Raw genomic sequence first — 21,893 nt, 5'->3', positions numbered from 1 at the left:
TAATCTGGTATTTGGGCCCTGCATTGCTCTAGTCTCTTCAGGGGTCTATCTGCTCCCGTGTGACTTGATTCACAGGCCAGTTTCTGTAAGGAAATATCCAACTGCTCTGGTGTCGGGTCCTACAGTTGCTATAGCGTGGACATCTGCTCCAGCACAGTTATGAAGCATTTTTACTACAGTGACAGCACCACATACTGACTACCATTTTTTTGGGTTACCCTTTACAAGCAGAAGGAACTAAGTCAGAGAACTTCACTTTGAACTTCAGTAAAGTTTCTGTGCATCTTATCTAAATATGCCAATCCAAAAATTTGATGTTTACAATAAACAACAACAAAGCGTTAACACTCTCAGAGAGAAAGATGCTGAGTTAAGGTTTGAGTTTTTAATCTTACAACATTAAAGTTTTTTGAGTATAAAGTGCTGGACATACTGAAGATTTCAAATTTTTTTTGAGAATGCAGCTGTTACTACTTAGTCTCTGTTTGATTGTTTAATGAGGATTCTAAGTCTGAAAAATTCCAGCAAATTGTAAATCCCAGTATGTTTCTTCTTTAACCTAGTCATGCATCAGCCTGGAGAAGAGAAGGCTCCAGGGAGACCTTATAGGGGTCTTCCAACACCTAAAGGGGGCCTACAGGAAAGCTGGGGAGGGACTCTTTGTCAGGGGGTGTAGCGATAGGACAAAGGGGAACAGCTTTAAACTAAGAAAGGGGAGATTTAGGTTATATATAAGGAAGAAATTCTTCACTCAGAAGGTGGTGATGCCCTGGTACAGGTTGCCCAGAGAAGCTGTGGGTGCCCCATCTCGGCGGGGGGGTTGGAACTGCATAAACTTTAAGGTCCCTTCCAACCTAAACTATTCTATGAACCTATGAAAATGACCTTTAAAAAATGCATTTAAAAATACACTTTACTACAATTCTAATTTACACTTTTGGTCTTTTAGTTCACTAATAGAATCCTGTTAACTTTAAATTTCATACAACTAAATAAACCAATTTATTTAATTTGTAAATAAGCCACAGATCTCAATGCTTGTGAAGTTTAGCCCTTTATGAGGGAAGGGCACCTCTAGCACTCCCTAATGATCCCCTCTCACAGATGATTACTGTACACACGTAACAATCATGGCAGTTTGCTACATTACTGGTGCTAATGCATATAATGTCCTCATTTATGGGAATGGGAAATAACATTTAAGGTCTCATGGGAATGGATCCCACTGTCCCTAGCTGAAAAAATTGTGCCTGCTTCTACCTGCCTACCAGGAAGCAAACAGCAACTAAAATATCTGCAGATACCAATCCTGCCAGTATCACAACTTTCTGATTTATGACTATTTATGCACGGTTCTAGTTTTCTAAACTGGACACATATCCATATCTGGAATCAAGTGAGCAGTATGTATAACAATAAAGAAGCATATATACTACACATGCATGCACATTCCTTGAATAACACTTAATTCCTAGGACACAGATTAGTTCTTTGAGGAACTTTAAATGTGTTCAGCATTTAAATATTACAAAACGAGCTTTCGTCACAGTAATGCATTACCTGGTAAACTAGTCTTCATGACATCAACACCAACTTGGAGCTCAGGCTCAGCTGCAAGAACTGCATAATCCCCTTGATGAGAGACATTGAAGTTGTAATTCGAACAGGCACTGAGTATGGCATTTGCCAGGAATGGTTTTCCTTTTGATGTCCTTTGCAGGTGTATTTCATTCCAAGGTATGCACAGCTTTTCTGCAATTAATTTCCGCATCAGCAGGCGACCAGCCTATGAAATAAAACAGAAGTGATTCACAGAGAACTATTATGTTATGTATGAGGTATTTGTGGTTCCTAGAAAATCACTTGCCTAAAAAGAAGTATGCTTTTATTATTGCACAGAGAAAATGAGTATGTTTATGTTAAATCATTAAGCTTTTCCCTTTAATGAAAGCCCTTGCCATATAAACTTAACCAAATCGAAAAACATTTCACCAGACCTGATTACACAACATGTTTGCTACCACTGTTAGCACAGAGATAAATAATGCCCAATATAATGTAGTTTCAGCCTAGACAAGTGACATAAAATTGTTCTTTTTTACTTACGATACTTTACTGCACAGATGAATACCTTTTACCCCACACTGAACAGTAAAATTCTCTCAGTTTGCTTTTCAGTACATTCAGTTACTTTGGTGCTAAATGAAATAGTGCACAGACAAAAGTGATGAGTAACTGTTTATAGGGTAATTAGCAAAAGACTGCATTACTGCCCCACTCTTATGTAAGATTTTAAACCTGAATTGATTATGCAAAAGACTCCGGATGAAACAGCTTTTTTCGTTTACAGATTACACTACGACCGTCTCTGTGCAGAATTTCCTAGAACTTGCTCATGTTTTCTTGACTCAGAGGGTGGTGAGGCCCTGGCACAGGCTGCCCAGAGAAGCTGTGGATGCCCCATCCCTGGAGGTGCTCAAGGCCAGGCTGGATGGGGCTTTGGGCAACCTGGGCTGGTGGGAGGTGTCCCTGCCCATGGCAGGGGGCTGGAACCGGGTGATCTTTTAGGGTTTCTTCCAACGCAAACCCTTCTGTGATATGGTGACCTTACCTCCTGAGGGACATAAAACTTGTGAACCTTTCAGAATAACTACTCATAGCAGAGTGCTACCACCCTCTTAACCTAACCTGCAACGAGAGCTGCCAAGTAACGATTTCTAACCCCTTACCCGCCCTGAGGTGACCCCGCAGGTCCCATTTCTCCACAACCAGCCCTGCCCGCGGCCCCCCCGGACGAGGCAGCCCCCGGTGCCCCCAGCCCCGTTCCCTGCGGTACCAAGGCGGCTTTGGCATCGCGGGCGAACACCAAGCGCCCGATGCGCTCCTTCTCCTCGGGCTGCACCAGCCGCGCCGCCAGCAGCCACTCCTCGCGGCGGGGGCGCCAGGAGGCGCAGGGGAAGGCCCAGCGCACGCCGCCCATCGCCCCCTCGGCCGGGACCGCCTCAGCGCAGCCCCCCCTTCACCCGGGGCCCCCTCAGGAGGCCCCGCCGCGCTCCTCACGCCCCCCCCTCCCAACCCAAGCGGTCGGTGGGAGGGCCCAGCTGGGGAGCTGCCAGGACCAATCCGATGCCAGAAAAGCCCTGAGTGACAGGGGAACGGGCCAACCACAGGCTGATCAGAGAGAAGGAGGCTGGGCGGTGCCGCCAGAGCTCTAGCGGAGGATGGGCGGGGTTTTATCCAGATTGACAGCCCGCCGAGCCATTCCGAGGGAGCGACCGCGGAGAATGACACCGGAAGGAGCCAATCCGCTGACGGGGCTGCCGCCGGGGGGTGGGCCAGAGCGGGGCGGCGAGCTGCTGGTGGCGGCTGCAGGTGGGTGCGCGCTGTTCAGCGGGGAGCGCGGAGGTGGGGAGGGGGGCAGCTCTTCGCCGCTTCCACAGGAGCAGCGGCAGCACCGGGAACCGCCACGCCCCGGAGCCCGCAGTCGGGCTGCAAGAGGAAAAAACGGGCCGGCAGGATGAGTCCTCCCTTAGAATGAAGGGAGGCGGCGCACGGCGCATGCGCGGGCGGGTGGGTGGGCATGCGCAATAGCGGCACTGAAGCCGCTGCCCGCCCCTGACGGGCGGGGCGCTGTGAGGGCAGGGGCAAAGAAGGGGACGGGGACGGGGACGGGGACGGGGTCGGGGTCGGGGTCGGGGTCGGGGTCGGGGCGGTGTCACCGCGGGTCGGGCCCTGAAGGCCCCGTCTGGCCCCAAAGGCCTCCTGGGGCTGTTGCTTTGGGTCTCTGGGGGGCAGGAAGGGCTGAGGTGGGGCCATTTTGTTCCCCTGGGCTGCGGATTGGGGGCCTCGGGAGCGGGCAGCCCCGCTGGGCACTGTGCCTGTGGCTGCGCCCGTCTGTGCTGGCCGTCAAGTGATAAATAAAAGTAGTAAAGGGGTGTTAGGTCCAGCGTTTCTGAGAATCTGCTGTTATTCAGCACCCCAGCTCACTCTAATGTGAAAAAAATAAAATGCTGTTTTGCCCCAGGCCGGGTGATGTGTTGTCTTCCTGCCCAAAATAACCCCAAGTATAACTGCATGCAGGTTGGGCTCTGCAAAATGTTTTAAATGCTGTAGTAACAGCTGGGGAAGAAAGTGTCTGAGCAAGGCATCAGCGGTGTCATTTGTTCCTTTTCAAATGTGATTCCCATTCTTCCCCTTGAGTTAAGCAAGGGATGTCGTACTCACTCCCTTGTGTGTTATTCACAGTGACACTGAGTGAAATGACAGCAGAGGAGGATTTAGTACAGTCAGAAAAAGCAGGAAAACGCTGCTTATGAATACTAATTTGTATCTGACTCTTAACATTTCGACTATTGTATTCAGCACACTTTAAGGAGGAAATAGTGGCCTTATCAATATTCACTTAATGACTTGTTATATCTAATGGAATAGGGATCTTACCTAGTTCAAAAAAAAAAAAAAAAAGAACTCTCAGGTCTGATTAATAAGTGTGACTTGTCTATACTTTCTAGGTATAGAGATTAAAACATATACTTGAAAAAAAGTAGCTTATTTAATGAAATTTTTTAACAACAAGCATTACACATAAGCAAAGACTGAAGTTTGAGATGCACGTCATGGTGTGTAAGATAATGATGAGTAATTCAACATAAAGCCACATTTTGATTAGAGGTAAAATGGGCTAGAATTATAAATATGCTAAAATATCCTATAAATGTGTTCAATATTGCATGTACTCTTTGAAAATAAAAACTTATTTTTAATCACATACAGAAATTAAGAGACTAGAAAACCCAGTAACAGTAAAAGCAGCAATTTTTTTCTCTTCCGGAATTTGCAGTTATTACTTTTGCCAGAATTAGAAGTACAACATTGCATTTTAATTCACTTTTTTTTTTTTTTTTCTGAAAATGAAAATTATGATTCTTGACCTTTCTTATCTGAAAATAATTTCCAAAGGAACCTGATGATTTTAATAAATCTAGCTTTACAATAAAATCCAAGCAGTTTGAGTTCTCCTGATTATTTTTTTTTTGTCTTAATGGATTTATGTGTTTGTGAAAGGATATGCAATTACAGACTGCTGCTTGCAGAGAGGGAATCTTCCACATTGGGAATGTCTGCAGGAACCAGTGCAATTTCACTGCTTCCTGCTGGTACCATGCTGTTTCTTCTTCTTCCTTTTTTTTTTTTTTTCTTTTCATGCTGTTTTTTTTTTAATCACTTCTAAAGTATTCAAAACTTTAAAGTCTCTGTGTCACCTTTTCTTCTTACAGTACTGTCTCAGTATGTTTTATTGATAAATGCCACTTTTTTTGTGGAGTAAATGTCTCATAATGTCACATGCATCTTTTTTGATTGTCTGAAAATGATTGACTAAGTATTAATTTTCTGCGATGTTCACTTATTTATGAAAAAGCTATGAGACTGAGTTGCACTGAATTTCCAAGACAGGAACCTGGAATTCTGTTACTGTTTGAGACCTTAGATAATTGATACAGTGGAGACAAATAATAATAAAATACAGAAATGCAGAACTTTCTACTTAGTATTTATACTTCAATTGTCTTTTAATCCATTCTTGCCTGTACAGTCAACAATTAGAAGAGTTACCAAAGGTACCCTTTAGACACCTGTTCCATTCATTCTCATCTTGCTGAATCAGGAGCTGTTAAATTAGATGTGTAGTGGGAAGCTGTGTGTTTAAAATTTGACAATAAATTATTAATTTCTCCCCCTTCGAATAGATCAGGAGTGAAAACAGCAAATTGTCTTAATAACTATGTAGAGTACTTGAAATATTAAAAATAAATTTTAAAATATTAATTTAAAACATTGAACTTGACATACCGAACCTCCTGAGATTTTATAGCATTCTTACTACACTAAAGCAGTTGGAGGTTAGGAGGGAGTATTTTTTCAAAACTTACACTGTCTGTACAGTTAAATTTTGTATTAGAAAACTAAAGCCTCCTCTCAAAAATGAATAGAGTTTCTTTATCTTCATTGTCTTTCTTCCTAGGTACATAAAGTATTCTGTAAAATAACAGCATTTACAATCTCTCTTTTTTAAAACCCTTTTGTCTAGTAAGGCACACCAACCAAGTTGGGAGCAGGTGAGGTGACAAAGGCTGCTTGTTTCTCATGAGATAGTTCTCATAGGTTAAGAACTATTAAGAAATAGTATCTTTTCTTTAATTTACAGAGTGTTGTATAGAGAGTGCTGCAGCACAGTGATATTGTGCTTTGAGATAAAACAGCTAAAGGGTGCTTTACAGTTTTTTGTTAACCTTTATTTGGTACTTCAGTGTTGAGTTTAGACTGTTTCGGATGTGTGCATTATTAGAGGAGAGAACATTTACACGGAGAATGTTATTTGTGCTGTATGAATGCATTGGTCAAGTAAAATTGGCGTCCAATGTGCTGGAACAGTCTGGAGCTTCTGTTCAATTGCAGAGGTTCAGTCATGTTTATTGTCAGGCAGGCATGGCCCTGGCATGTTTTTTTTCTCACAAAATGCTAGCTTAGGCACAATATTTATATATGTTCTATACTTTCACAAAACATCCATTTGGCTATTACAAAGTTGGATATATTTCTATATAGATTTTTATTTTACTATTATAAATCATCGTAAGAGTTTGGTGTTAGTCTCCTCCAGCGTTACTTTGTACCATGTCCTCCTCATCTGGGTGTTCATGCTTGATTCTTACTGTGCGTGCCTTCATCCTTTCCTTGTTTAATAATTTTACCTCTGTTACCCACATAGAATGGCACATCTCATACCATTCTCATCTTCATTAGCACAAAATGTAACTAACCACTTTATCTGTTAGTCACAGCATCTAAGGCTATCTGGGCTGTCGGTTCAGTATGTAAACGCAAGTACTTTCTATGGCTATGTTCTGATTGTTATAACTGAAGTCTCAACTCAATCTGAATTTAGTAATATTCATAAAAGGAATATTCATAAAAAGTATAAAAGGCAAGTAAACAGCGCTGGGTGTGCGGGGAGTCTATGCCCCACCAACACGCACGCACGAACATCAAACATTCTAAATATACAGAACATTGCTTTACATACTAAACCCGAGTATGCCTATACATACGTACAATCAGGAAAGGTAACAAACAATCCTTTAAGTTCCATGACTTAACAGTCTCAATTTTCCATTCCTTTTGAACAATATGTCTTGCTTTATGTTGTCAAGCAACTCAGCCTTTGGGCCTTATGTATCCTGTTCTTCCTGAATCAAAGAAAAACATATCCATCTCCTTTTCAAGGCCAGTGAGGCCTGGGTCAAAAGGCACGTCCAGGTCAGCAGGGGACGTAACAGCAAAAGCCTTTGATGGCTGTAGGCAGAGGGGCCGATGGTGTAGGGTGCCACCTCAAATGACACCCTAACGACTGCCATTACCTTACCATCCCCACCTCCTGTTGTTCAGGTGCCTGCTGCTTTGCCTTGCTTTGTGGCCAGATATGAAATGGCCATTTCTTGCCATTCAGCTGTCAGGTGGGCAGAATGTCTCACATCTCAAGTGGAAGTCTGAACAGGCAGCCTTGGAAGGTACATATATCTTCCTGATTATGTGTTTAAGTGGGGTTGATCTTAAATAAACATCTTTGTCAAATGTAATTGTAGTGGCCAATGGGTCACTTTGTGATGTGACTTTCAAGTGGGAAAACTTTAAGGGGGTTTGGTTTCATTTTTTAGAAAGCTGGGCTGATACTTACGGGTACACAGAACTCTGAGATTGGAAAAATCAATGATTAAATTCCCTTTGACAAGGCAGAGTGGCAACAAAGGGGATAACCATACAGTAAGAGCAGCAAATGATCAGCCATGACCAGATGGAGCCCACAAGCACAAAGATAGACAACAACCCAAGGCTCCCTTCTGTCAGGGCGTCTTCATCGAGGAGGCCATATGGCAGGTAGCTGAAGGGTTCCTGAGACTGTCATCTGTCCCTCCCGACCTCTTCAGGATGCATGCCATGAGTCTTGCCGTTCTTATGGCCAGTGGTGTGTCTACCCAGTGACCAAAATGTGGCATTAATAAGTACAAGATGTGAAAACATTAAGTACGTGAGCAAAGAAGCTTTGCTGAGTGGTGGGGTACCCTCAGTCTGGTCACATCAGAGACCACGTTTGGTCTCAGAGCAGGCAATACCCAGCCCCATATGCCAGTACCCAGAATCTGATGTGTCACATTGCAGGAGGTGCCAGAAGGCAGTTGTGTGACGAGTATCTGTGGGGTTGTGTGATGGAAGAGGGCCTGAGAAGGTATAGCTTTTGTGTGCCTTGGGAAGAGGACGTATGGCAAACAGCCATACGTTAAGAAATAAAAATAGGAGATCCCAAGTCTAATGAACCATCTACTGAAATTCTGTTCATGGTAATAATTCATGTAAAGACAGGCTCGGTAACTGGAATCCTGTGTTCCTACAAGGAACAAAAATAAGGAGTCTCATTGCCCAGCTTTTCTGAACTCCAGACCTACGCAACATATGTCTGCACCCCCCATGTTTGAACTCTGCTGTCAGGAACTTGATCAAATATTTATAAATGTAATTGCAACTATTGATTAATTCATATGACTTTGTAGAAGATGCATGAAATAATTATAAATACTACTTGGCTCTGTTTTTAACGTACAAAGTTTTAGCTGAATTGTTCAAGGTATTTTGTAGGGATATAAAATCATGAACAGATCGGTCAAACTGGTAATATAGTACCAAAAATATCGTATAATGCAGGAATTAGCTACAGAAGAAATGAGAATTGATGTATTTTTTTTCTACTGAAGCAGAGGGAGGAGTGAATTAGGCTAAACCATGGCACAGTATTATGTATATCTTCCTTAATGGTGGACAAAACCAGTTGCAGTACATCACTGAAAATTGCTTTTAATTTAAAATAAGGAGACACTGCTATCACAGATTAGGATTAAGATGCACCAGATGAATAGTGAGACGCTGCTGAGAATTTAACCATCATGCTGTACAATAAATCTGGTAACAATGAAACAAAGATGAGCTCAAACTGGACTGAGTGAAGAAAAAGCTGCAAGAAATAATAAGCAAAAGAAAAATTCAGTCTCATAAATGGTGTTAGAAATTTTGGCAGTTGTTTAATTCATCCGAACAAACATGGATGAAAAAGAGGATATCATCACTTGATGGTTGTGAGTGACTAAATATCACAAAGGAAAATTAAGTCAAATGACAGTTTTGTCCGAAGAACAAATACGCGTAAGCATTAATAAATTGAATGTGTACTTAAAAGAACGCTTGCAGTCTTGTCATCAATAGTAGTGGAAAAGCCTTTCAGTGGAAATAGTGGTGGTAAAAGAAAAATTGGAAAATATATGCTTTTATGAAAGTAATTATATGATGTCTTTGCCTGCAGAGATGGACCTGATGACATTAGATGTTTCTGTGTTCCTTATACAATGATGAATGTTTCCGAAACTGGTAATTTTACCCACAGAAAACAAGTAGTAAGTCAGAGCTTGATACAGAAATTACATATAAAAGGAGGAACATGTCTACTATCTATTATCAATTCCAGAATTTGTTAAAAAGGTTTACATGTCCTTTAGAAAAATTTTACTTTACATAATGCTAATTAAACCTTGAAATTGACTTACTTTAAGTTTCATTCAGTTGTGGGAAACTGATTTTACTGAAGTGACTGCTTTTGCAGGTTCAGTCTCTTGAGGAGTAGAATTGAAGGTCATAAAATTCTAGAGAATTCTGACATACAAAAAAAAAGCTTTATGATTTATGGAAGTTGAGGTTTATGAGGCCATATATTATCAGAATAAATGGTGGTCTTGTTCTTCTGTATTTTCCTAGTTCCTCAGGCTTAGAATGGAAAGAGTGAATACATGAGATTGTCTGGCCATGGCAAGGAGAAGATGCCTGTTCCAAGGGTGCCAGTGCTGGGAGCAAGATCAATGGATCTCTTCTATTCCAGGAGACATGGAGGTCTATTTGTGGTTGGAGCTACCTGACTAGATAAAAGCGTAGATCAGTCTGCTGTGAAAGTACCTCCCATGAAGAAGACTGCCTGATGGCGTAGTTTGTTCTGAATGTATCACCTGATTAGTTAAGCCTTTTCATGAAATTTAAAAAGCAGAATCGATATTTTTATGGTCTCTGTGTTTGGCTTGGATTTTTTTATCCCCTTCTTTGTCAATTCAGGTGGGCCATTATCTATTGCTAATTGGAATTGGAATTGTGGAAGCAGAATCCTCTAATAGAAAAACTGTGCCGTGTTTCCTTAAGCTTTGAAATAGGCAAGCTTGACACAAGTTTCCAGCAAGGCCAGCTTATGCATCTGTAGCAGTATAAATACATCTCAAGACAGGTGTAAATAAAATATATTTAAAGTTTCTTTATGCCATAAAAGTGGAATAAAATATTTTTAATGTACAAAAAAAAAAAAAAAGCAAAGCCCAACTTACTGTACAAACCATGCACTTTATTCAGTATAGGGCTTTTCACAAGAAAACCTCGTCTACTGAAAGGAAGATTGCATTGTCTTAAGTTTAAATCAGTTCTGAACCCAGTTAATGTTTACGTCTCAGTAAGTGGAGCTCCCAGCATGCAGCATAAGGTGTAAGCAAACAGCCGGCTTCAGGGGCAAATGTAGAGGTTGCAAGGTAAAGTCAGTGTCAATTACCTAAACACTCAAAGCTGTACTGTCACCAAACTGTCTCTAAATGGCCCCACCTGGTAACCCCTAGCAATCCTGTGACTAGGCCAGGGTGTGTTTGTGCTGTTATTTTCATCTGGAGTACCTAATGGGAATCCAGGAGCCTGTATCTCCTGTGCTCTGTAAGCCTTAGAAAGACCATTGGACTCCTTTGCGTTTGGGGGTTTGTAGTATGCAGATGAACCTTCTTAAAATCTAAAAATATGTAATGAAATGCTCCTTTTCCATCTTCATTTTTCATCAAATTATAAGAGTGTGCTTTTTTTTTTTTTTGAGGATAAGCCTAGGAATACTCTCATGATCATTAAAATCTGTATCACACTCCTTGGTATGTTCCCTGTGGACTCTATTGAAAAAAATCCTACAGGTAGGTACTATTTGTATATATGCTTTTCGCTACGCATCAGATATTTTACTTTTCAAAGTATGTCTTCTTTATGTCTTTTGCAAAGTAGAAGTATTATTATCAAATTCAGTGTAAAAGTCACTTAAATTTAGAACCGTACATAAGACTTGCAAACCAACTTCAGGATTTGTGTTTTATGGCACATTGATTAAAAAAATAATGAGACTGTAAAATCCATTACTTATTTTTCCGTTTCAGGAGTAGATTGAAGAAAACATGGCCAATCAACGGGATTACATTAGCAGACCTATTTGCAATGGAATTTCTGTTCCTGAAAATAAAATCAATTCCTTAGTGGCTGAAGGTCATGGACAACAAATTCTAAAAGTACTACAAAAGTTCAGAGAACAAAATATATTTTTTGACTTTAAAATTATTGTGAAAGATGAAACAATTCCTTGTCATCGTTGTGTACTGGCAGCATGCAGTGATTTTTTCAGGTAAACATAATTTTGGCATGAGTTTGCAGGAAATGGCTTGTAAGTACTCTGGGAGGGAGGGAAGGAATACCAAAAAATAAAAGATAAATCACCACAATTTTCATATGTCTGCAGGGTTTTGATCAACATGGTCAAACATCATATTAAGGATACTTAAAATTAAAAAAAAATAAAAAATTGCAGTGTTATATTTCCAAAATTATATGAGGACCCTATGAATTTTAGATGCAAATAGCAGTCTGTACTGTGAAATAAAAATGTCAAACCATAACTGCATGACTCTGCTGTTTGGTAGAATTGAAACAAGTTGCCTGTACCTATACTTGAAGGACTGCAAAGGTATTGCTTGACTGTTTGGGACAGGCTATGTACTTTGCACATTTACATTGTGAAACGTAACAGGCTGATTCCATATACATCTTGTATCGAACAATTGTGGATAAATTGTTTGTGGGGCTGGATTTTGTTATAATAAGATGAGTGATCAGCATAGTACAGTTTGTCTTCATAGTTATTTATCAGATATCTAATATTTTTTTCAAAACTACAGAGTTCAGCCTTTCAGCATGAAACAAACCTGTGATTTTCCTTCTGGTACTTAAAGCTATACATTCTTAAGGGACAGATTTTTCATGTACAGAATATAAATTTATGAAGAACTTTGCTGAGCTTTTCATTAGGAAGACTCAGTCATGCAATTCCATGCTGAAAATCTGTTTCCAAGTACACTTTTTACTGAAACATGAAGACACTGGTAGAAAGAGCTTCCAGTGGTAATTTTTAGAACTGAAGTAAGCACATGGTAACGTGGCCTTTTTACTACCTATAGTCATTTCAGGTTAAAATTTGCCAGGAGGGTTTGCATGTAACAGCTGCTAACAGCAGCCATCAAAATTAGACGTTATCCTGGAATGCAAGGCCCGTTTACTGTCTTTATGGAATAGAAAGTATCCACATCCACTACATGAAAGATTTTTCATCTGAAAAATTATATTTCTCACCTTCGGACTTCTCTTAGTTTTGGTTTCACTTTGTGAACCCAATATTCATCAATATTTTACTCCCTACTGGTTAACTTTTAAATCCAAAGCCTTTTCCTAGACTGCTTTCCTCCTACTGGTATCATTCAGTTGCTGTTGTGGGTAAGTGAAGCTGTAGTACATTTCCTAGGCATCCAGCATCCTTTCTATTTTACTCTACAACTTAGAGATTTATATCATAGCTCTTGGGTCAATGAGGAAAGGATTCAAAAGATTGGGTTGTTTAGTATGTAAAAAGTTCTTTGGGATGTAAGTTTCTTACTGTAATTTTACCTTCTTGTTCAGGTGAGTTCCTGCTTTACCTGATTTTCACTTTCCAAAGAGTATGCTATACAGAGTGATTTATCTTTTTTTTTCTTTTTGGCTTCATAGAAGTATGGGATTTTAAAAACCACATGCTATACAGATATTAATTGTGTAACAGAGCTCCTTTTGTTAATAGCAACTACATTTGATATATTAATAATCCAGATGTAGTACTTAGTATTTTATCCAGATGTACTTAGTATTTTGAATCATTTGTCTAATTTTTCTCTAATATCATTTGTCAAATTCAGGAGCTGTTGCTATCGTGTGCAGTAGTTAAAAGTTAAAAAGTAGTTATTGCATATTTAGTAATAAAATACTCAGTTGCAGTAAAATTTGGACAGACCTACTGATCAATAATGTTTGTTTCATAATGTCAACCATTCTTTGTATTCAGTCACAATCCACTTTCTGCACAAGATTCATTTTATCATCCAATACTATGTCAAAAGCTCATTTTTCTGACATCTGCCTGTACCCATAAATCTATCTGTCAACTCTATAGTAAAAATGAAGGTTCTTCATACTTTTCTCCTCTTTCACCACTTGTCCACTTTTATTACTGAGGCATGCACCCATCATCCATCCTGCCATTTGTTCCAGCCTGCAATTTTGAAGGCCTTCTTTTTCTCTTAATTTTCTGTATTCATCCACAGTGTATGACCTAAATCATGTTAGCTTTTTTTGCTATATATTTTTTAAATCTGCCTTTCTTTCTCAGTGTTGAAACTGATGCTGCTCCTAACATTTTCACATCTTTGTTCCCATTGAGAGCTGTAGACTTCATCTAACTCTGAAAATCCATAGAAAACACAGCTGCTGCTATCATTTTTATGAGCTATCACTTTGAATATGTTCTTATCACCACTCCTTTATGTCTGCTACCATATCAAGCAAATGTGTTGTTATTTTTGATAACCTTCACATTTTAGATCTATACAGCCATCCCACCTTATCTCCTCCTTCTCACATCAGCTTTCTCTTCTGTTTGCTAGATCCTTAATTTCTGTGTATATCTTCTGTATTTTATTCACAGAGCCATGTTTGAAGTTAATATGAAAGAACGAGATGATGGCAATGTTACTATTAGTAATCTATCACCCAAGGCAGTGAAAGCTTTTCTTGATTATGCTTATACAGGAAAAACAGAGATAACAAACGATAATGTGGAAATGCTCTTCCAGCTGTCATCATTTCTTCAAGTTTCACTCCTTTCCAAAGCTTGCAGTGACTTTCTAATAAAAAGTATTGATCTTGTGAATTGCTTACAGTTGCTTTCGCTATCGGAAAGTTACGGCTCCGACCGCTTATTTGATCACGCACTAGATTTTGTACAGCACCACTTTTCCTTGCTGCTCAGATCAAGTGACTTCTTGGAGATTAATTTTGAGATATTGCAAAAATGTCTTGAGGCTGATGAACTAGATGTCCCTGAGGAAGAATCAGTGTTGAAAGCTGTCCTTCAATGGACCAAACACAACTTAGAAACACGACAGAAATATCTGCCTAATTTGATCCAAAAAGTGAGACTACACCAGTTACCTGAAAAGACTTTGCAAGACTTCCTGCACTCTGAAGAATATTTACTGAAAAGTGCTAATTGTTCAGTAATAATCAATGATGCAGTTAAAAGTGTGCAAAACTTTAGTGGACTGTTTCCAGATGCACGCCCTTCAACGACAGAAAAATACATATTTGTTCATAAAACTGATGAAGATGGAGAAAACAGGCATACATTTTGCTATAACATCAAAACAGATAAATGGAAAGAACTACCAAATACACACATGATTGATCTTCCAGGGTCAAGTTTATCTAGCTATGGAGAAAAAATATTTATAACTGGAGGATGCAAAGGGAATTGCTACAGGACCGTCAGGCTTCATATTGCTGAACCGTTTCATGATGCCACAGACCAAACCTGGTGCTACTGCCCAGTCAGTAACGAATTCTCCATTGTGTCAGCTATGACAAAGCCAAGGACAATGCACACATCTGTTGTAACCTTAAATCAGTTGTTTGTAATCGGTGGAAAGACCAGAGGAGCTCAAGAAACCCGAAGTCTTTTGGATGTAGAATGTTACAATCCCCTTTCCAAAGACTGGAAATCTGTAAGCCAACTACCAAGGGGTATCTACTATCCAGAAGCAAGTGCATGTCAGAATATAATTTACGTTCTTGGCTCAGAAGTAGAGATTACTGATGCCTTTAATCCATCTCTTGACTGTTTCTTTAAGTATAATGCTATGACTGATCAGTGGTCAGAGCTTGTAGCAGAATTTGGGCAGTTTTTCCATGCAACTCTAATCAAAGCTGTTCCAGTGAACTGCACGCTGTATATATGTGATCTCTCCACCTACAAGGTCTACAGCTTTTGCCCAGAAACCTGTGTATGGAAAGGGGAAGGATCTTTCGAATGCGCTGGCTTTAATGCAGGCGCAGTTGGGACAGAAGACAAAATTTATATATTAGGTGGTGATTATGCTCCAGAAGAAATCACAGATGAAGTTCAAGTCTACCACAGCAGTAGGTCTGAGTGGGAAGAAGTTTCCCCAATGCCAAGAGCCTTAACTGAGTTTTACTGTCAGGTCATTCAGTTTAATAAATATAGGGACCCCTGGTCATCTGTAATGACAATTTGCTCCGGAGAATTTTGAAACTCTTGTGTCAGATGAATCTATTTAAATGCACAAGATTTAGAATAGATTTTTAGGTATTAATTTGCAGAAAAATATGTACTGTTTTTGTTTTAAGTTATTCAGTTTAAATTGTCAGCTATAGACTTGTTTTTGAAAGGGTCCATAAAACTGTCACTCATTATATATAAAGTATTTTTAGTTTTATATACAAGTCTTCTCTGTAGTTATCTGAATTTTCAAAACACTACATTTCAAGAAAGAAGTTATGAAGAATTCATCTTGTAATGTGCCATTATTTCTGTAATAATCACAGTCAACCTAGGAGACAAATTGCTGAGTGAAAAAAGTACTTGTGATACTGTTTTCCCTATGTAACTGAAGTTTAAAAGAAATCTACATTCATGTGTTGTTGTTTTTTTGTCAGCTTTATCTTATTAGAATGACCTTAGCAAAGGCAAAAGCCAAAGTGACCTTCACAGCATTAAAACCAGGTATCTAACATGAAGAGACTGATAATTTCTGTCATCTTACATCAGCTCTTCCGTTTGACCAGTTTTTCTCCATCCTTGTGCCTTAGTAGTAGCTGTACTTTCCGTTGTCATCCCATAGCTGTGGCAAGAAAAACCTTGGTGCCATTTTGCAGGACGAGAAAGATTTCTACAGGGTGGATGATTCCTGTGGGAACTTGATGGTCACCTCAGTCGCTGAAAGGAAAAACGCTTCGAACAGAAGTCTTCCATCGCTGAAGTCTGCAGTGCTATCTGATAAGCAAGCTGCACAGTAAGCTTTAGTTGTTGCTTCAGTTAATTACGGGAAAAGTTTGTATCTTGCCATATATAAAATACAGTGCCCATACCTAAAGTAAATAGTATTCTAAAGTGAAATAACACCTTATTATTATTATTATTATTTTTTTTTTTACTTCTATAGTATTTTAAACGTATGACACTTTCATCTTGTACTTCATAGTAATTTTAAGTGGTAAAATATTACACGGTAAACACTACATAATATATTGCTTGAGAAACTTCCTACAGTAATCTATCATCATGTTAAAATTGTAATGGACTTTCAGTATTACTATTAGTGTAGGCATACATAGTGAAGTAAATTTGATCTCATGCATACAAACTGGGAGCTGTGTCTAACAGAAGGACACTGGTGTTAGCTAGGTTTCATAAACTCATTTGTAATCTTCCCCAGCCTGATAATTTTCTTTCTTTCCAGATATTTAAATAAGGTTTTGGGAGCCCTTATATACTGTTTAAGCCATAAAGTTGTGTTATGCCAGGCAGAATGGTTCTAAACATCTAAGCATGTCTTTTCCAAGTAGCTGAAAAATGAACAAAATTTAGTGAGGTAGCTAAAAAATCTTTCACACAGCTTGAAGCAACTATGTGCAACTTTCGTTATCACATCTCTACTGCATGTACTGTTTGCAAAAGTCAAGCTCAACATTTGCACTTAAAGCTTGGTATCACCTTGCAATGTATTTTTCTTTCAGATACCAAACAATGGCAAGCTCCAATTCTGTGATTTTTATAATTTGTTATCAGATATCTTTAAAAAAGTACACAATATTTATCATAAATATTTTCATAAGGATATAAATGAAAATTATGCACATTCGGATAACCTATTACTAGTGGAACCTTCCACCTTGATAATTTCTATTAAGGTATGTGTCAGTTCTGTAGAAGTCAATAGTTTGTTTTAGCAGTATTTCAGATAACTTCCACATTTATTTTGCTCTTTTCATCATGAGTCTCCAACTCATAACTACATTTAGACAGGTACCTTATAGAATCACCATATGAAAATGCAAGTATTTTTATACTGGAACACAACTACTTTTCATTAGTGCAAACCAAATGTATTGAATAGTTTAGGAGAGATGGAGAAAACTATTTCTGCTTATTGAAACATCAAGAGACAAATAAATAGATGTACAGGAGAACAGTAGTTTTAGCTTTAATAAGGCTACTCAAGGTAGCAAAGAGACTTCATTAACCATTAATTATTGCAACTTGTCACTTTCCATCAGAAATACTAATTCTTTGCTTGTGCTTTCATGCTGTTTTTATACCCAAGTAATAAGTATGCAATTTATGCAATGACAAAAGTAACATTATGCCCATAGCACGTGGGTAGAAACCGCTATGCAAGTTGGAAGAACTAGAGAAGTGCGAGTTATTTAATTGCCACCGTCCTGACCAAATTGGTGGGCCACATAAACAGCACTGAGTCAGTCACAAATTAAAGTGATGCTCTTTCCTCCAAGTTTTTCCTTCCAGCACATTTTATCTGGTGGTCCTCCATCCAGCTACTTGCTATGTGCACACACCTCTGTCACATGACATCAGACAGAGCAATGGCATATGTGGTAAATTATACAATATATATATATATAGTGAAAACGATGCAGCTTTATTTGGAAAAACACATGCTTCTTTAATATTCTACGCGACATTTGCACAGGAACTAACGTCAGTTCCCAGTCTGACAAATCGTTCATGGATTTCAAATGGAGTTTAGCTGTCTTAATTGGTGATCAAGAAATGAAGTGGTAGTGTCAGTTATTTTACACTATTGCTTGTAAGAAGTTACTGTGAAATAGAATGAAATTTCTTCCATTATGTAGGTAAGCCAGTGGAGGAATAAAAAGGCTGTTTGCTGTAGTTTCACATACAAGGGTTAAATCTGATAGCGAAATTGAGTGCAGAAGCAGCTGTGTTAGAAAGTCATGGTTAGAAACAAGGCTTTATGATATGACTAATGGCCTATATTCCGCATGCTGTGATTAATACCCAATGATAGATGAAATCTCAGTGAAGTCAACTACACTGCTCAAAAGAATATGGATTATTTGTTCGAGTTACTTCTGTAAGTCTGGATCAAATATATATTTTTAGTTCACTTTACACAGCAGCTATGGAATTTAAAAAGATCCCCAAATTCATGCATTTTTTTCTGTATTTTTTCTGATTTTAAAAGCTCACAGAACTTTATGAAAATGTACATTCCTCTAAAAACAGTCCATGACTAGATTAATGATTACCTATGTTCTCACTGAAATATAGTAAAATGTTTAAAACATTCAAATTGCATGTAAAAGTATATGCTACTATTTGCACTTAAATGATGTAACCAAAACATTTCTAATAGTTGTCTATTATATGTCACAGAACACATTATAAGCATGACCAGTATAATATACATTAAGATAATATATTGTATGTGGGACTTCAATACCCAGTAATGATTATATTGGAATAATCTTAATTTTTAAAGAATGCTATCAAAACATTATGGCACTTTGGTAATGTTATCATATTGGTTGAGTTATAATAAATACCAATTATTCAGGTGTTTATATTGATTATGTTTGCACAGACCTGATGATCATTATTTATGTATTAATGAATTTATTTTCTATATTCTAAATACATTAATAGTAAGTCAGTTTACTGCTGTTAGAAAATCATTATATTTTAAAAATGGAGTAGATTTACTGGGTCAGATTTATTCCTGGTATTACTCCATTAAGAAAGCTGTATACCTCTTCTGATTATTAGTAACTGTTAGGTAAGGTCTAGGATATAGGATGTGCTGTTTGCATTTTGAAACCTGGAGTCTACTTTTAGATGTTTTTGTTTGTAGTTGACCGACAGGAGGCAGCACAAGATCTACTTTAATTAAAACAGAATTAAACCAGGGATATATTTGACAATATTTGTATCTGAACGTTATGCTCAGTTTATTTTTTTTTTCCCTTCCAACATCCAATACAGCATAGAGATCAGTAACATTTTGCTAATGCCTGGGCTCTGCTGATATGTGGAAAGTGCGATACTGTATGTTTGCTGAGATGTTCATTCTTCTGTGAAATAAAGCACTGAGCAACTGAATCCTTCTCAGGTCTGTTTCTGTTTTTTTTTTTTTTTTTTTTTTTTTCCTGTTGTTTTCCACTGAGTTTCAAAATACAGAGAATCAACAATATTTCTAATTAGGTTAACAATTAAAGTATGTTTTTGAATATTAGGTTGACACATAGTAGAACATTTTGAATATTAGGCTGTGACCAAGAGCGAAGTTAGCAGGCATAAAAACTGCAGTGAGAGGGTTTTGTTGTTGTTGTTTGTTTGTTTTTTAATTATCCTTGGACTTTGTATATTGTTATATCGTTTGTTTATCAGTTTGCACCTAGTAAGCCAAACTGATTGTCTGCTGGAAAGCTTTAAGATTTATTGACTGCAAAGTATTTATTTAGCTTGGTATATTTTCATTGGACGCAACTAGATCACATTGGTATGTAGCATTTTTAACAGTTTAAGTTTTGCAAATGATTAGGTATTTATTTTGACTGAAATGGGCTTCCATACTACTTTATTTTGCTTAAAATTGCTTTAAATAAAAGGGTATAAGCAACTTTAAAATTCAGGTGCAACGCATGCAGCAATAGCATTAATACAAAATGGGGGAGCCCTGGGTTGTCTTATATTCTTACAGAACTTAAAATTTAGCAACCTTCAAACCACTGTGTAGAGAAATTAGAGTTACAGCAATAAAAATTGATACTCCAATCTCCCAAGGCCTTTGCCCAACAACTAGCAAAAGGCATGTACAAGGCACCCTGACAGTGTTCACAATGCTAAAAGCTTATATAGAACAATGAGTTTGCAGACCAAATTTGAGAGATGTAGTTATGTAACCCTGTGCACGATCAGAAGAAAACTGTGTATGTATGTTTGACAGATACAGAAACCTTTAACTCACCTTGGACTTGCACAGTTTGTATGTGAAACAGACTGTACGATATGGCTTTTCTCACTGTGATCAAAAGCAGGGAACCAGACTCTGTACATAATGAAGTTTATAAAAATGCACTACATGTGGAGTTGGTGACTACAAAGCCAGAAAGAAAGCAGACACTGGGCAGAGCTGCAGCTCACGACAAGCCAGTCTGGCACAAACACAGGCAGGCTTCAGGTGCTGAATGATTCTGTGGCAGACTGGTTCTGTGCTACAGTTCATAACCAAAAGTTTCTGCTAATTTGGAAGATTATTTTTCTGCATATTACAGAACTACAACAGACTTGTAGATGTTTGTCAAATTATGACAATCTCAATCTATGAGATGATTTGTCGCAACTGCCAGCAACATACAAAACAACATAGAGATTCTGTGATTATAATTGTATTTTTCTTAGGCTTCAGTGAACTAGATGTAAATTCAAGAGAGTTCACGTGAATGAAGGAGCTCTAAGAACTTTTTGGTGGAGGAAGCTGGTATATACCGATATTTTTTTCACCTTTGATTAATAGTTCTGTAATAGTGGAATAACAATGGGGAAAAAGGAGATCCATTTAAAATTATGAGCACAGCTACCATATGAAAAAGTATGCTTCTTAGCTCAAACTATTTTACTAGGCAGTAATCATGTTTCGTGTTTTTGTGCTTCACAATGAAAGAGGGGTACTTAATGAGTTATAATTAGCTGTAATTATTGTTGCAGATTGGCAGAGGTTCAGACTGGTAATGAATTCCACTCTCTCCACCTATTACACCTGAATCTACATTGAACAAGTTTACAAGATCTTTAGTGCTTGCTTGCATCTTACTTCTGAGCATTGTCAAAATAAAATAGCATAAATTAAAGCCTAGGTCATGCTTGGACTTTGTAATAATACCATAATATGCAGTATAATATATTGCTAATAACATGGCATGGTTTCATTACCCTACTTCGCTATTTTCCTTCTTAAAATTTTTTGGTATTCTGTACACAATGGGCAAGCATAGCAGCAAAACTATCATTTTCTGGAGGCTGACAGAACTTTGTAGTGTTTCTGTGCTTGGTTTGTATAAATATTTCAGGAACACCGCTGGCAGAATTGTGGGCTGAAAGTGTAAAATGGCAACATAAAGTGAGGGTTTCACCACCAGAGCAACGATCCCCAGAAGCCGTGTGAACCAGGTGATAAATAATGAAGCTGTATGAACCAAGTGATAAATAATAAGTTTATTTCTCAGCCCCCTGCCGCGCAGCCTAGCACAGGCCGCGTTACCATGGTGATGGAGCGCAGCGAGAGCCAGGCCCCGCCCCCTGCTCCCGGCCCCGCCCTCCGCCTCATTGACCCGGCGAGAAACGCGCCGCCGGAAGCTCATTGAAGAGGAGGCGGGCCTTACCAGCTCTTAGCCAATCACCACAAAGCATCCTCAAGACAAGCAGCGGTTGCAGCCAACGGCCGCCCGCGGGCTGCGCGCTGCGGCGGCTCCGCGGGGAGAGCTGCTACAGCGCCCAGCGCGTACCCGGGGCGCATCGGCGCGGCTGGAGGGAA

The 21,893-nt window shown here is 38.8% G+C and overlaps 2 protein-coding genes across 3 annotated transcripts in view; one reads left to right on the top strand and one right to left on the bottom strand.

The window, feature by feature from the left end:
• Positions 1–3,037, bottom strand: part of AASDHPPT (aminoadipate-semialdehyde dehydrogenase-phosphopantetheinyl transferase) — a 58,855-nt gene extending 55,818 nt beyond the window's left edge. For both annotated transcript variants that reach the window (XM_082777265.1, XM_082777264.1), the window contains exons 1-2: positions 2,837–3,037; positions 1,561–1,786 (exon numbers count right to left, since the gene is read on the bottom strand). In XM_082777265.1, the coding sequence (XP_082633391.1) occupies positions 1,561–1,786; positions 2,837–2,980 (370 nt within the window). In that variant the 5' untranslated portion in view covers positions 2,981–3,037. The remainder of the gene's footprint in view (positions 1–1,560; positions 1,787–2,836) is intronic.
• A 6,902-nt stretch (positions 3,038–9,939) lies between these two features.
• On the top strand, positions 9,940–16,386 carry KBTBD3 (kelch repeat and BTB domain containing 3). Its single transcript, XM_082758567.1, has 3 exons — positions 9,940–11,087; positions 11,325–11,566; positions 13,949–16,386. The coding sequence occupies exons 2-3, from the start codon at positions 11,343–11,345 to the stop codon at positions 15,567–15,569; spliced, it is 1,845 nt and encodes a 614-aa protein (XP_082614693.1). The 5' UTR covers positions 9,940–11,087; positions 11,325–11,342; the 3' UTR covers positions 15,570–16,386.
• The last annotated feature ends 5,507 nt before the right edge of the window (positions 16,387–21,893 follow it).

Source organism: Aythya marila (assembly GCF_965140915.1).
Source record: "Aythya marila genome assembly, chromosome: 1".
Lineage (NCBI taxonomy): Eukaryota > Metazoa > Chordata > Aves > Anseriformes > Anatidae > Aythya > Aythya marila.
This window is presented reverse-complemented; position numbering and strand designations above follow the sequence as displayed.